Genomic DNA, 16,802 nt, shown 5'->3' on the forward strand with positions numbered 1-16,802 from the left:
TACCTGGCTGCTCCTCCATCCCACCTCCGCATGCGCATTTCTCACGAGAAATGCGCATGTGCGGCCGCCCGCGCATGCGCATTGATTAGTAGACGGTGCCGTGAACAAGCAGAGGGAGCCCCGGGACGCCGAGGACAAGGTAAGTGCATTTTATTTATGTTTTGGGGCCCATTTACTTAAATTGGGTATGATGGGGAGGGGGGCATGCAGCGCGTAGTGGGGCTACGCGAAGTGCACAGGTGGGCGTAGTTTCTCGCCCACTTTGCGTAGCTTCGCGTAGCCCCACTAAGCACACTACGCCCAGGGTTAATCTACATGCACGCTTCCACTCCCCAGGGATCCGAGACAAGGCTCTGGAATGGACCACCTCCTTCCTCTCCGGCAGACCCCATTCCGTTCGCCTCCCCCCATTCCGTTCCAAAGCCTCCAAGATCATCTGCGGAGTACCCAAGGGATCCTCCCTCAGCCCGATACTGTTCAACATTTACTTGGCCCCGCTCGCACACGTTGCCCGACCTCAACATAATCTCCTAAGCCGGCAACACTCAACTGATCCTCTCCCTCACCAAGGACCCCATCACCGCCAAAGCCAACCTCCACAAAGGAATGAGGGCCGTCGCCGACTGGATGAAGATCAGCCGTCTGAAGCTGAACTCGGACAAGACGGAGGTCCTCATCCTCGGTTCCAACCCTTCAGCTTGGGACGACTCCTTGTGGCCGACGGCACTGGGCGCAGCCCCGACACCCACCGACCACGCACGCAACCCAGGAAACATCCTTGACTCAATGCTCTCAATGACCAAGCAAGTCAACGCTGTCTCCTCCTCCTGCTTCAACACCCTCAGCATGCTCCGCAAGATCTACATATTGATCCCGACAGATACAAGAAAGACAGTCACCCAGGCCCTCGTCAGCAGCACACTCGACTATGGAAACGCCCTCTACGCAGGAGCCCCGACCAAGCTCATCAAACGACTACAACGCATCCAAAACGTCTCTGCACGACTGATCCTCGACGTACCACAACACGGCCACATAACCCCCACTTGAGAAACCTGCACTGGCTCCCCGTCAACAAGAGGATATCCTTTAAGCTCCTCATCCACACACACACAAAGCACTCCACAAGAAGGGCCCAGCCTACCTCAACAGACGGCTCTCCTTCTACATCCCCTACCGCCAGCTACGCTCTGCCGACCTCTCACTCGCCACCGTCCCACGCATCCAAAGAACAACTACCGGCAGGAGATCTGCTGACCTTCAGGAGGATACTCAGGACCTGGCTGTTCGATCAGTAGCGCCCTTCCCCAGCGCTTTACAAATGATTGATTCATTGATTGGTTGATGGAAATGCCCTCATGGCACAGGGCCTCTGCCTTGCTTTCCATCAGAAACCCCCCGGTATTTAGGTGAGATTTTGTATGCCATATTCGAATGTATTTTTTCCCGTCTGTGAAAGGACAGAACAAAAAAGAGAAAATGCTGCCCCCTCCTCCATGAACTGGAGAAAACTGTCAGCCCATAATGGAAATTGGGCTTTGTGTTTTCAAGAACAAACAACGAGTTTGTGGGGTTTCTAAGGTAACTAATACGGACCATCACACCACGCCACTAAGGCAACGTGAAAGGAACAACAGTTTGTGGCGATTCATTGGTTCTGCCAAACCATAAATGTACCCTATTTCTTGTCATCATGGTCGTGCTTTATTTCACTAAATGAATAAATGTGCCAGTCTTGATGAATGTAACTCTCACACACACACACACACACATATACACCAACAGAGATGTGCACACACATGTGCACACATGCATACACATACATGTACAGAGCACTTGCATGAAAGACCGGTGGTGCAGGTCTTCTGTACCATAAAACCAAAATAGAATCTGAAAGTGAGGGCCCATTTATATTAAGGGCCCATTTCTAGGAATCTCACAGTAAATGCCCCCTGTGGCATGGGAGTTTTATCTTAGTGCACAAGGAACATTACAAAATGTTTCCTTTGGGACTGCAAAGGTTTCAATGGTGGTCCTAGACTGCAGGAACCTTGCTGTGAATGACATTAGAATTGCCCACCCTCACTGAGGATCACCTACAAAATCAGCACATGGTCTGTCTGACGGGGAAATTTGTTGAGAGAGGCTATCCGAAACGCTTGGTGAAACAAGCGTATAAAAGAGCGAAGTATTTTAATAGAGATAACCTATTTCAGGATAAAAACAAAGAGAAACAGAAATAAAAACCACTAATTTTTGTCACCAATTACAGCTCCATTAGCATGAAAATTAAAAACATTATAAACAGAAGTTGCCATCTAGTGACAAATAAAAATAAAGAAAAACTCCCCAAACCCGTGGTTGCTTTTAGACGCAATCAGACAATAAGGAATAAACTAGTAGACACTTATAGGGAAGAAGAAACCAAAACACAAGCTAGTATTAATAATGCTCCATTACCTACTGGAACTTTCCCATGTGGTAACTGTTCTAATTGTTCACATGTCATGAAAGGAGAATACGTTGAACATAATAATACCAAGCACAAACTAAAATCCTTCATCAATTGTAGGTTGAAAAACATTATATATTTTATAAAATGTCCCTGCAACTTAGCATATATAGGGGAAACCTCCCGCGAAATCAGATTGCGGATAAATAAACACAAATCCGCTATTAGGACCAAAAAGAAAGGAGCCCCACTGACGGACCACTGGCAAACAGCTAAATGTACAGGAATTTATATAGCGCAAATCACCGAGCGGTTTCTAAGCGCTTGCTTAGGGAACCCGTCCTGGTATTCCCCTGTGAGATAACCCCGGAAGGGTATCCGCAAGGTGAAATCCAGGCATCCCGCAGCGAGGGGCCGTTGTGGAGATTAAGCAAGCTATTGCCCAGAGTCGCAGAGTGTGAACCCGTGAATCTAGTAGGCACCGGAGCGAGAATTGTTGAGTCCATGGACATTTTAGGACTCAAGACCCTGCCGCGTCGGGAATTGAACCCTGGTCCCGGGCTGACCTCTGCTTCCAGGTCTGCCTCCTCTAACCAGTGAGCCACACTTCTCCAACACCACACCACACATTAGATGATTTTTCATGGTGTGGGCTGGAAACTATCTATTTGAACGCTAGAGGGGGAGACATGGAGGTAAAAAGGAAAAAACCAGAACAATTCTACATGTCCCGCTTCAATACTGTCAAGAAAGGATTAAATTCTAAGGAGGATTGGGAACGTATTCTGTAAACAAACCAGTTCCCTTTTCCTCAGTGTGTTGACCATTCCTTAAACAATAGTAATATGCATATTAGAGCCAGCTATGACGATTAAAGTTAAATACTTTTCTTATATAATAGCTATATCAGCACTGTTGGAGATAAACATAGTGTAGTATTCAAATCCACACACAGTAGATGATGTAAAGATGTTTATTAGCAGATAAGTAGATAAGATGGTACAGCCCCACTAGGAGCATCCAGCATGATGCTCAGCCCAATGACAACTGAAGACCTCAGCCCACAGATTCCCAACATTCTCTTGCGCATCATAGCTGCAGCATTCTACAGGCTGGGCTAGTGGTGGAGAAAGCATGTATATTTTATAAACAAGGTGCAAGGATACTACATTATCCCCTTTCTTCCATAATGAAAGCAACACTGGTCAGACAGAACCAAAGAAGTGAGAAACATAAACAGCACAGAAAATGCGAAGAAATGGAAAAACATACAGAAGAACCTACCCATCCTCCTTTCCATGAAAAACAAGAGAAAGAAAAGAACACAGCAAAAGAAAATGTTGTATTCTCTTTACTTGTATTTAGCTGTATCGCTTTAAGACCCACATTCTATGTTTCTGATGTCATATGGTACTTTGCTTTGTCTGGATTCTTCCTTGTCAGTTAGCTCCCTGGCTTTCTGATGGGAACACCAGTTATTCTCTGTAGTACTTAATAAATGTACTTTATCCATTACTACTTTGATATCCGCCTCACTACTTCAATTACAACACATGGCGACGATGAGTGAAGGGAGCTGAACAACTACAGAGGGAGGAGAACTTTGTGGACGTCATCATCAAGTGCACCGTGCCTTTTGTGAAGTAATCCTGGTGAAGAAGTTTTTCATTGGACTGCATGGTTAGCCTCACATATGCCCCCAGTGGTGATGCCTCAGGAATGAAATCTTCGGCGGTGAACTCGTTAAAAGCACTCGGTGCGGTGAGGACCTCGGGTGAGACATCGCTCACCGGAGCTAAATAATTCCTGTTTGCTTAATTTTCTTGTCACTGTATATTGCCTATGTGCTTAATTTACTTCTGACAAAATGGTTCTGTGAAGGTGGTGGAGGGGGTTGAAATGAGTTTGTAGGAGCTAAGTGCCCTGTATTTTTGTTCCTTGGATAGTCTCATTCTTTAAGGTTATGGGAGTTATGTGTGTCAAATATCACAGGGCATTATGTGCTCTGTTACTTTTAGGTTGTGGAGTGATATTTACATGGTGTTTGGTGGAACTTGAGTTCCACTTTTAAATATTTACATGGAGTTTGTGGCAACATTGAGTTCCACTTTTAAATATTTTCATGGAGTCTGAGGGAGCTTAGAGTTCCACTTTTAGATACTCTCATGGAGTTTGAGGGAACTTGGAGTTCTACTTTTAGATATTTACATGGAGTTTGAGGGAGCTTGGAGTTCCACTTCTGGTTGTTTTCACCTCTATGTGGGAGCTTGGAGCTCAACTAAGAGGAAAACTAAGTATGAAAATACTAATGACTATCTGACAGACACACCTACTGGCCATACAGGCATGTGAGAAGGAAAGACATAGTACAAGAACAAATATACAAAATAGTTCAACTTTCAGAGATATACAATAAAGTACCACAACACGAGAGTGTGAACAATTAAAAAAACATGAAAAGATGGATAAAAATACAACAACAAAAGATGTTCACATTACCCATCTTCCCACCAGAAAAATATTATTAACCATAGAGATAGAAACATTTCCACGTAAGGAAAAAACATACATTATAAAGATCTTACACCCTTCACGTAAGGGATCATAACTTAAGAATGAGGCCCAAAAAAAATCATCCCTCTTGTAGGGGATCAATGACCTAAGATATATATATATATATATATATGAGACTAAAACCCATGACAATAAACCTTGGGTCTAACACCAATAAAGTCATCTTCCTAGGATGGGTAAATGACTTTAAACAAGCATATGGGACTAAAACCCATGAACAAATCTTAATGTAAAGTGAATGGGACTATAACCCATCATCCAACCATAAGAAAAGTTAACAACGTAGCAATGTGTGAATAAAGTGAAACAAGGAAAGAGGGACTAAAACCCAAATTTCTGTCCCCATGTAGGGAGAAACTATGTAACAACAAGGATAATGGGACTCTAACCCAAATCCTGTCCCAAAGACAAAGGAACGATTAGTGTAAAACTAAGGATAATGGGACTGTAACCCAAATCCTGCCCCTAAACCGAGGGACGGTGAGTGTAAAACTAAGGATAATGGGACTATAACCCAAATCCTGCCCCTCAAACCAGGGACGGTGAGGATGCTCCCCATGTAGGGAGGAACTCCATGTAAAATAAGGATAATGGGACTCTAACCCAAATCCTGCCCTTCAAACCCATGGACTATGAGTGTAAAATTAAGGATAATGGAACTCTAACCCAAATCCTATGCTAACAAAACACCTATAAAGCTTTGTTAGCATGCTGTAAAGGTACACTGAAAATACATAAACTTCAATTGCCTGCGAAAGAAAACATTTTTGCATTAAAAACTTGTACATCTTCACCACAAACTTGTACTCTGAAAATGAAAATGGTGTGCCTGTCACCGCGATAATGAGGAACAGGCTTTCAACAACTCCAAAATAATTAAAAAAATTAAAATAAAAAAAGTCACTAGGTGGCAGCAAATTTCAGATCATTGAATACTAGAGTGCAAGAAAACAACTTTTCACAAATTGGAATAATCGAACACTGCACTCGTGAGAAGAAAAGTCACCTCAAATGTCACCCCTTAAAAAAAATCGATATTTTTAAAGTCCACCTGTGTTCCTATAATACTTCCAAGTATGTATTGCACCTTTGAAAGAGAACATTTCTTCATGTTGTAGAAGTTTCCGAAAAGCCTTTCATGTTGTTGCAGCCGCTGTAGAAATTGGTGTCCAAGAGACAGCCCATATAAATCCGGAGAACAGTAGAAAAGTCTTTAACACTGTTCCACACACTGTAACGCTGGTGCTAAAATAAAAAACTTGACTGATGCTGAGCAACATGATTTACAAGGCGGGCACAAGTCTTGAAGAGAGACCCCAAAGTCAAAATGGAGGCACGTTCTCTGACGTTCATGCTGGATGGCTTAAGGCAAATTCGTCCATCTGCTGCACCAATCGTCAGTACGTCACAGAGGGAGCAGGGAGTAAACAGCGCACCAACAGGATGTAGGTAAGCTTGTGCCTCTGTAAATTTTAAACGTGATGTTGCCGGTTGAACTGCCAAAAGAGAAGGTAAAAGCTGGGCCCCAAAACGAAATAGAAATGAACTTACCACATAAGTCCAAACCCGAACTTGTACTGCACACCTTGCATGCTTAATATGAAGTGCCATTGTAAATGTTCAAAACAATGCTTCGAGTGCACCAACAACCACAGCTGTCAAAATGCTGAGAAGAAACTCCCTCGTCAAACTAGACTAAGAGCAGTAATACCTGCATATGCATTGAAGAGACAAAATGTAGAACGTAAAGGCATTCATCATGTACCTCCGAAGTAGTGCTCACAAGTAGCATTAGACAGATTAAGTATAGTCCAGCTGTCCCTGTGAGTCATGACAATTGCATCCATACAGTATGTACTCACGTTGGAATGAGAAGAATTCCTTTGTAGGTGTAGGACTCACTGTGCAGTCAGCTCCACTGTAGCCAGAAAAAACAGGCAGTCACTGTGCAGACAGCTCCACTGTAGCTAGAAAACAGACAGCCACAAAATTACCTTACTTGAAAAGGCACTGTAGTGGAGTTTTATACTCTTGTTGTGTCATTGTAGACGTTTGATGTGGCGCTGTAGCCATTTGTAGAAATGTAGGATCTTTAACAAGATGTTGTAGAAATATATAAAAAGACACAGCACGCCTCAGCTGGCTGTCCGGTACAGTGGACACTGGTGGGGCTGCGAGGCGTTCTTGAGTGGTTTCTTACTTGACTGCTTGCATTTCTGTTCCTTAATTTTGTGATACTTGTTTCAAAGTCTTTGCTTCTTTGTCCCATCTGCTTTAACTTTGCTCCTGTTACTTTGCACGTTGAGTTGAAGATAAATCCCATGAAGATCGTCGCAATAAATAATGTAGTATTCAAGGCCACACACAGTAGATGATGTAAAGATGTTTATTAGCAGATAAGTAGATAAGATGGTACAGCCCCACCAGGAGCATCCAGCATGATGCTCAGCCCAATGACAACTGAAGACCTCAGCCCACAGATTCCCAACATTCTCTTGCGCATCATAGCTGCAGCATTCTACAGGCTGGGCTAGTGGTGGAGATAGCATATATATTTTATAAACAAGGTGCAAGGATACTACACATAGGTACTTTATACCGATCACCCTCGTTTATGATATCCATCTGAGACGTGAACGACAGACTTATATTTTATAATCTTTAGACGGGAACAAGCAGCATGGTTTGGCACAAAATGCGGCCTTGTGCTTGAATAAACCCAATTTGAACAATACTCTAAACAAATTCGTAATGCCAAAATTATACAAAAATCGTTTCTAGTATTAGTGATGTAATACTTTTGTGGTTTAATTAACAAATGTTGCCCATTCAGAACTTATCCATATGGGTAGAGATCATGAGCGACAGCACCCATGCGGCTAACAATACTCGCTATGATCGACACCACTAGTTACACATAGCATGGAGTGTAAACATAAAAACGACAATAATTAAGAATAATCGAACAACTTTGTCTATAAAGGGCGATCTCGGTTTGGAAACTACCCGAGTAGTTCTTTGTTTAAGACGCACAGGAAATGACATCAACAATTCGCGGGAAATCTCGGACATACCGGATATCCGCTAACGCTTATACACAAGGACCGCACCAGGGCCACTAATATCCCGAGCAAAGAGTATTGAGCGGAGCAGGGAGGCCGTACCACGCCGACCGGGTAAGCGTTATGAATGTGTTGATATGCTACCTGTACACATAACCTAAACACCCTTTCTGTTGACAATCCGAGTCTTGGTGTCTAAATACTATTAGCACCTTAATTCACAACACGACATCGGCATTGAAGAGTTAGTGATAGCAAGGCGTGTATCGTTCAGAGAGGTGTCTTCTTAGTATTTAAATAATGGTTAATATTCATTCAGGTTATAAGATTGAAACACAGACAAAATGGATAATACGTTCTTTCCGGAAAGGAATAAATGAAACCGCAGGAAAGTTTGTGATCTCGTAAACAAATCTAGGTATAATTTCCTGGAGGACTAATGAGTTTAATTAAAACCCAAGAAGAGTATATGAAATCTTTTGAACTATATTCATTGTAATATAGCTCTTTATAGTAACCCCAGATGACGAACTGACAAATAGCTTCAGGTGTAACATTAACTTGCAGCTAGGGCAGATCCTAAATGGCTCAAAATGTTGTATTATATTACAGATTTGGAGGAATTAATTACTCCGAATCACATAGAGACGGATGGAACAAAACTCGAAATTGAAAAAACTGCAATTCATAACGCTGTTGTCAAGAGCATCAAGTCAGATATTGTTACGTTTCTCCACATTTAAGGGTGAGTAAGATTTATGGACCCCCCGAGCAACAGTTACATAGCCAATGAACGTTTAGAATCAAATAGTAAACAGTTTTTTCCCCTTTTTTGGATCAGAAGTGTTATTCTAGCACCAATAAGAAAACGGTGGCTCCCTCAACTCTCAGATGCAAGAATAGATCTAGACCTAAAGGTAACAACAGTCTATCCTATGATGTGTTAATTCCGCAATTAATAGGAGTCCCAGGATATTCTAATCTGTGACCCTTCTTAATCCTTAGAAATTTTTATTGCACTAAGCTCAAGCTAGTGACACGATTTTCATGACGAATGGTACCACGATGAAAATCACCTCGAATTGAATACAGAGGACAATAATTCATTCCCTTAAACCTTAAGGTATGCAAGTACGACATTTAGAGATACTTGGTTGTGCAATTTCTAAGCACTTTATCTTCTAGCCTAGTTCTAGTGATAATATCCCCTTTTGTGACGATGCAACCCCAGAAAACCACATGTTTTGGATTATATATACACAGTGCCCTAAATGTTTTGTGTTAAACGTAAATAATCCCTTGTTTGTATAACATGTATAGTGGAGCAATAATGTCAAAAAATAATAAGCAAATCACTGTATGATTCTAATTGTATGTTTCTTTTTGACCATAGCTTTTTCCTGATGAAGGTGTAATAATAAAACCGAAACGCTGCGTCGACATCTTTTTAACAAACAAGTTTTTAACCTGCTCTTCATGTGAATTTTTAAAAGAACTATATTTTTAACACTGTATTGTAAAGGCACTTAAAATTGTTATTGAATGTATGAGTTTTATACTGAATAAATTGTACAATTGTTTTAAACCATCACTATCAGATATTGTGTTTTGAGTATCTCATCTAATTGAAAGTGTTCGTAAACATTGTGGTTTTTATATTCATGGGTTTGTGTGTTCACTAAAGAGGGTACGATCATATTCCCAAGCTGTGGAAAATAGGGACCTCCCTTCCTTTCTTTAGATATTTCTCCTGGTCCCTGAATGGATCTGTAAGGAGACCTCCTTTACTTCTTTTTGACTCTCTCTCACACACACACACACACACATATACACCAACAGAGATGTGCACGCACATGTGCACACATGCATACACATACATGTACAGAGCACTTGCATGAAAGACCGGTGGTGCAGGTCTTCTGTACCATAAAACCAAAATAGAATCTGAAAGTGAGGGCCCATTTCTATTGAGGGCCCATTTCTAGGAATCTCACAGTAAATGCCCCCTGTGGCATGGGAGTTTAATCTTAGTGCACAAGGATCATTACAAAATGTTTCCTTTGGGACTGCGAAGGTTTCAATGGTGGTCCTAGACTGCAGGAACCTTGCTGTGAATGACATTAGAATTGGCCCACCCTCACTGAGGATCACCTACAAAATCAGCACATGGTCTGTTAAAGGGATGCTCCTGAAGAATGAGGCAGGTCCCTCATCAGGAATACAGGGAATAGCAACTGTCTAAATAAGGCAAGGGTTCAAAGAGGAGGGTGGATAGGACATCCATCAGTTCTATGGGTAACCATATGAATTCCACTCTAATTCTTGACGTATATGGACATATTTGTTCTCCTCACTACCCACTTTGTAGGTTAGTATTGTTTGTTCATGTTTATAAGTAAAGAAAAGTTTCTAATGAGTGATGGAGAAAACATTTGAGAGGTCTCTAACATCATAAATTGCGTTTGGTAGGAAAACAGAAATAAATCTAAAGAATGGCTTCCTATTTTCGCTGTCAGCGTGTCAGTTAACGTTGCCACTTTTTTTATCAACATTTGTATTCATTTGAGTGTTTTTGTTCTGTTTTCAATGAAACCTTACAGATATCGGTCACATTATGAATTTTGTCAACCATGCACGGCAAAATCTTAGATAAATCATTGTGACGACAAAAATCTATTCGTTCAATTAACCACTGATTTTTACCCATCAGAAAGGGCGAATGTTGATGCGGACCTACCTTGTAGTTGTAGAAATGCCCATTAATGGAGAACCTGTGATGCTGCAAGTTGCGCCTCTCACCCGCGGGAGACTTCACTCTTTTCGTCACCAGAGCAGCATCGCTCATAGTTCTGTAAAGTGAGGGTGATTCAGGCTTCTCGCTGACCTTTGGCCTTAAGGTATCATAGCAGGAAAATTCTACAAAGAGAACAGGTACTATATGAGACCTTTTTATGTACAGGAAACCTGGTGCACATTCTCACAGCAGCTATCAGTTCATTAGCGGCAAAATAAAATATCTATCTGTCTATCTATCTATCTATCTATCTATCTATCTATCTATCTATCTATCTATCTATCTATCTATCTATCTATCTATCTATCTATCTATCTATCTATCTATCTATCTCTTTCCATCGGTATGCCTGCCTGTCCATCTGTCAATCCATCTACATATGTGTGTGTGTGTGCGCACATGCGCACTGGGACGGAGATGTCCCCTGCATGGTATACAGGTGTATTCCCCTCCTCTGATTCCCTAACTGCTTGTATATCTGTTATCCTGACTTATAATTTGGTGTGATGGCATGCTAATCTAAGTATGTGCACATAAGCCTAGGCCTGGTGTTGACTATTTGAAGTCCAGGACGTGTCCTGTGACCTGGAGGGCCATGCCAAGCATGCCCTCATTGTGGGCAGAGGATTGCGGTCCCAGTTCCGGGTGCAACACAGAATACAGGTCGGCAGCGGTGTGTGTTTTTAGAAGAATCAGTGGTGTGACAAGATCTTTTTGTTTGTGTCACTGGTAGTGAGGCTTATTGGCCCACGTGTGTAAAGTTCTGCTATGATATCCATGCCCAGAGCCTTCTGCTGGCATTCCGTGTGTATGTCACATGCATAGTGCATGTAACTTGGTGATAAGCTGTGCACATTAGCGAGCCTAAGAATGGGGGTCCGAGGAATCCATTTTGAAGCATTTGGCCTGGCACAGAAGAAGAGTGAGGGTAAATTCTGTGCTCTCACAGCATTGCCTCTTTTCCTTTAGCTGGAGGGATGAGACTCACACACTGAAATGAGGAAATGGGGATGCAGTCAGGGCATGAGGTGTTTGTTAGCATGGAGCTGCTTATTAGTATTCCTGAGCACTGCCATTTTGTGGATAGTAGGCTTGAGGGGTGGGACTTCACTCTCTTTTGTGTGAGGTGAGTACGTTTCTAGATGAGGCTTGTGTGTTTGCCTCCTTCTGATTGCTTCTTCAGTTGTGACAACCAGGCGAAGAAAACCCACATCACATTCTGCCTGTGTTTTGGGGGTTGCCGGGCTTAAAGAAAACTCTTGTGCTATTTGCTGTGAGAAGTGCTACTTTATACAAAGACTGTGTCCGGAGAGCAGACTGAGGCGGTCACTTGAAAGATGAAACACCCAAAATCGGGTCTGCGTGTTTAAACAATGGATCCACATGGCAGTGTCTCTACCATGGGAAAGAGAAAATCTCTATATATAGATGGTTTTTCTAAGTGATTTGTAATCAAGGCTGCTATTGGTCTTTCAGACAGATGAATTGATTCTTTATATACATTCAGGAGCATGCAGAATATGAGAATTATGGGTTGTAATTTCTTTAGGAAGATGTAATCTTCATGTTCTAATTTTCCAAGTTCCCTCCATTTATCCAGAGATGAGTGATATCTGACTACTAGTTCCTTTTGATATTTATTGTCTCCCTGCCTGTAACAAGCTTTATCACGCTAACATAAGGCTTCCTTCATGTACTTATTTCTAGACCAGACCACAATATTCCTCCCTTTATCTGAGGGTTTAATCACTAGATCCCTATTCCCCCCTCAGTGCCTGTAATGCCTTGTACTGGGACCAGGCTACATTCTTTTTGGTCTGGCAAATTTACGTCTCCTCAAATATTACAATTACTTAATAGTTTGTGAAAGAAGTCTACACTGTTAAAGGGCACGTGTGAAGAGTGTATGGTTTTTGTTTAAATCCATTCTTTTAGTAATTATCCATAGTGAGGCTCATATCATAAAAAATTGTAGTCACCTCTTCATCACTCTGTACGTTGCCAAGTTCTGTTGTATCAATTCTCATATTAAAATGTGTGCAGAGAGACCAGCAATGTCTCCAATGTCGTTTGGCAGCCCAGGGTTTTTTTTTGCCCTTATGCCACTGTGCAATACCCAGTATGCCTCTAAAAAGTGTACTTTATTGAGTGGATTAGAGGTATCTGTGAAGTCCATAGATTCACCACTTTCTTAAATACTTCCATATTTTATTCTTTTTGCTCCATTATGCTTGGTTTGTTTTATCTTTTCACAAATGTCAGAACCTGGTCCATCATAGTTTCTTTTGTCTCAAGCAAACTTTCCTTACTTACATTTCACTATGTCTTTCTCATATCTAGTTGATCTAGTTTCTGTTGTTCCCTTAAATTTGGTTATGGGTTCGCCAGTAGGTAGTTATAGTTAGGATCTTGTATCTATTCAAAAAGCGTTTTTTCTTTTGCCAATATCTTTGGCACCGTTTGACAAATCTTCGCGAACTTTTCCAAACTAATGGTTCATTCAGGTCAGCGTTTTCCAAATGTTCATTCCCATAGGAATTTTGGAACAGGCTACAGCCCGAACTGCTGAACGGAATTACACCAAATTTTGCAAAAAGGTAGCTTTTCGTTCAGAAAGCGCCCTTTTTTTCAAATGGTGTAAATCCATTCATTATTTCCTGAGAAATTAAAAAAATTAAAATATCGATATCTGAGCACAGTGAAGCAAGCGCTTACCCTACAGAGTAGGAGCTTCATTCTGATTGGCTGCCAACACTCTAAACCAGTAAGTATTGGCAGCCATCTTGTGACTCGGTAACCGAGTCACGAAAAAATGTTAAACAAGAAAAGGGGGCAGGGTGGAAACACCCTGACCCCCTAGGCCTGCTCACGGGGTCCCACAAGGAATACCAGGGCCTAAAAAACTTTTTTTTTATTAAATGGGCTGAATTCACAAATCCGGCAGAAATTTAAAAAAGAAACAAAGCGCCCCACCTTGGCAGTGACCCCAGGGCCGTTTTATTCAAGAGACATGTCAAACAAGTTTACTAACAGCCAAGAAGAAATTATATTTCTAATCTGCTTTCTTCCACTATCCAATTGTGAACCGAGTCCCAGGTTTTGAAATATGCACATTTTAGACACGTGCTATTCACAAGATGTATCGATTATTGCCACGATGCCTTCATATTACAGTCTTCGACCCTGTGGGTGGCTGCATTTGGGATATATTTTGCCCCTCGCCTATGTTGGTGGTAGAGGGTACCCTCCCACCTGCTCCCGACTCTTGTGTGGGTTCCTGAGTGTGAACTCACAGGGGAAACCCTAAGCACCCCACCCACCCCATAATTTAATGTTTCATGCTCACCACGGGCCATCTAAAAGTCACCAAAACTCGGAGGCAGATGCTACCCACCCTGTGTTTCTGCAGAAACACCACCTGTGTGCAAATTACATTTACTGTAGGTTACATGGACCATGGCCCAGATGCATCAAGGTAAAATCCGCTCGTAAAGGGGCAGATTCTCTGAATCTGCCCCTTTGCGACCAGTATTTTTGGATTTGGGATGCATCATCCCAAATGCAAAAATCGCAAATTAAGAATTCACTAAATTGCGATTACTTCCCTTTAAGGAATCTCAAATTGAGATTCCTTAAATGCAATGGATCAAAGTAAAAAAATTAGCGATTTCGCTATTAGGAGTAGCAAATTACCATGAAGTTCAACTTCATGGTAATTTGCAAAAAGTTTGAAAAATTCACTTTTGTGCATTTTTCAAAGTTTCATGTTGCGCACACACATGCCCTAGATGTGCAAAGATGAATTTCAGGGGTGCAACAGGGTGTCCTTTGGACACCCCTTCACCCTTGAAATTGCATTCTCAATTTGCAATTCGCTAACTGCGATTCGCAAATTGAGAATGTCTTCCCATTCATTCCTATGGGCCTCTAGGCCCATAGGAATGAATGGGGAGGTACTCCTTAATTGCGACTCGCAATTTGCGAGTCGCAATTAAGGAATTTTATGAAATCGCTATTTTTTGAGTGAGTTCTTCTTGCATAGCATTTTGCTATTCCTTATTAGCGATTCCTTATTTTTCGCTAATAAGGAATCGCAAAATGGATGCTTGATGGATCTGGGGGCATGTGTATTATAAACGGGTCGCTGTGTACAAGTGCGCATGCATCTATGTTTAATACATACATCGAGGCCTGGGTATTTTATATGCCTGCGGGTATGGCTTTGTCAAGCATGCCCTACCAGATGCATCTAGAGGCCTTCTATATTGGTTACAAGTTAAAGCATGCACGCTGTATACATACATGCCGTTATATGTGTACATGTCAATGCACCCAGTCTTCTTTTTGGGCGGTGGCGGCCTGTTCACATGTAGCCCATAACACACTGGAACAAACGTACTTCTTCCAGAAGAGCATGGGTGTCATTGGGCCATGTGTATGGCTTTTATTCAAGTGCAAATGCTTCTGGTTGTGAACACTTCCTGTCGACCTTTGTTCCTGTTATTGAATTAAGCTCCGCTTCACCCGGGGTTTGGTGATGTGGGAAGAAGGCAGGATGCCTGTTGATTTGGTGCAAACACGCGGAATCCTGTGCAAACAAAGGCCACTGTGGCGTTTGCTTAGTGATTTGTTGTGCCCAAGTCCACGGGCTGTAGAGAATAGGCCCAGAGCCCGCCTTGCCTTGCAGCTAACAGTTGTGGATGTTTCTTCCAGGCTCCAAAGTGGTTTATGGCTTGGGTGGGTTTTACAAGCTCGCATTCCAAGATCTCCCCCCACCCCCCTTTGAGCTGAGAACTGCCAGGAGTTGAAGTCATCCCACACAAAATCTGTTCCCTCAAAAATGTCTATATTTCAAGGTCTGTGTGGTTTTTCTGTCAGTCCCAATAACAAGGAACAATAACTTCATATGTTTCAAGCGCAATCTTGAAAGGAACTAACTGCATTTTGCTAGCAACATGGTTGTTCAGGTCGAGGGACTGTAGGCTTGGCCGTAGGCCAAGACCGGAAGTCCGGAGAATTATTGTTACTTAGAGTGGCTGCTTTATCCCGCCTCTCTTTTCGTCTCTCCTCCATTGGCTGGCTTCCTAAACGGAGGCCAGCCATTGGAGGAGAGATGCGTCACTCCGATTTAGCCCCGTCTTTTTCCGATTCCGGGGGCGTAAATTTTGCTGTTCTTTAAACAGTGACCTCATCCGTCACTCAGAACAGCAAAACACGCCCCCGAATCCGAAAATTATCAGAGTTGCTGGCTGCCATTTTGCTGCTCGAGCAGCGTCTACAGAGGACATGAGGTAAGCCTCTGTCCCCCTGTTTGTGCCGTTCTTAGTGCCCCTGCCCCACTGTTTGTGCCGCCGGCACCTCAAGCCAGGAAGAGCTTCCCTGAGGTGAGGCTGCGCCGCCTGGGACCCGGAAGGAGAAAGAGGAGTCTGGCCACGAGGCTCCCATATTGGGAAGCGAGCCCCTGGCACTCACCCGTGCTTCGCAGCGACTTCACTTTTACTGGAATCACGCGGTGCAGAGCAGGAATATCGTCAGAGAAATATCGTCTGACATAAATATCGCCGCAGAAATATCGAATTGAAGAAATATCGATAACAAAAATATAGTTTGACCAAAATATCGACAGACAGGTAAGTAATATCGATAACAATAATATAGTTGTAATAAATATTGTTTACAAAATATAGTTTACAAAAATATCGATTTTTAAATAATGTCATGTATTTTAGTGTTTTTAATGAGAATTGTTTGTCATTTTAATATATGTTGTTGAATTTTAATAGTTATTAATGTATATTATGTTGGATTTTGTGTTATTAGTTCTGTAGCGGGTTGTGGGTTTTATAGGGGAATAGGATGGGAAGTAATTTAAATATATAACATTAATTGATTAATTAATGTGTTAATTTAATAATTATTT

General features: G+C 42.1%; 1 protein-coding gene and 1 long non-coding RNA gene across 3 annotated transcripts in view; one reads left to right on the forward strand and one right to left on the reverse strand.

Moving 5' to 3' along the window:
- The window catches only part of RASSF6 (Ras association domain family member 6), a 263,285-nt gene that overhangs the window by 45,705 nt on the left and 200,778 nt on the right, over nt 1-16,802 (reverse strand). For both annotated transcript variants that reach the window (XM_078676037.1, XM_078676038.1), the window contains one exon: nt 10,826-11,004. In XM_078676037.1, the coding sequence (XP_078532163.1) occupies nt 10,826-11,004 (179 nt within the window). The remainder of the gene's footprint in view (nt 1-10,825; nt 11,005-16,802) is intronic.
- LOC144818528 (uncharacterized) lies at nt 5,078-9,679 on the forward strand. Its single transcript, XR_013607132.1, has 2 exons — nt 5,078-9,005; nt 9,094-9,679. It is a non-coding gene; the product is annotated as an uncharacterized LOC144818528 (long non-coding RNA).

Source organism: Lissotriton helveticus, chromosome 2_1 (genome assembly GCF_964261635.1).
Source record: "Lissotriton helveticus chromosome 2_1, aLisHel1.1, whole genome shotgun sequence".
NCBI classification, from domain to species: domain Eukaryota; kingdom Metazoa; phylum Chordata; class Amphibia; order Caudata; family Salamandridae; genus Lissotriton; species Lissotriton helveticus.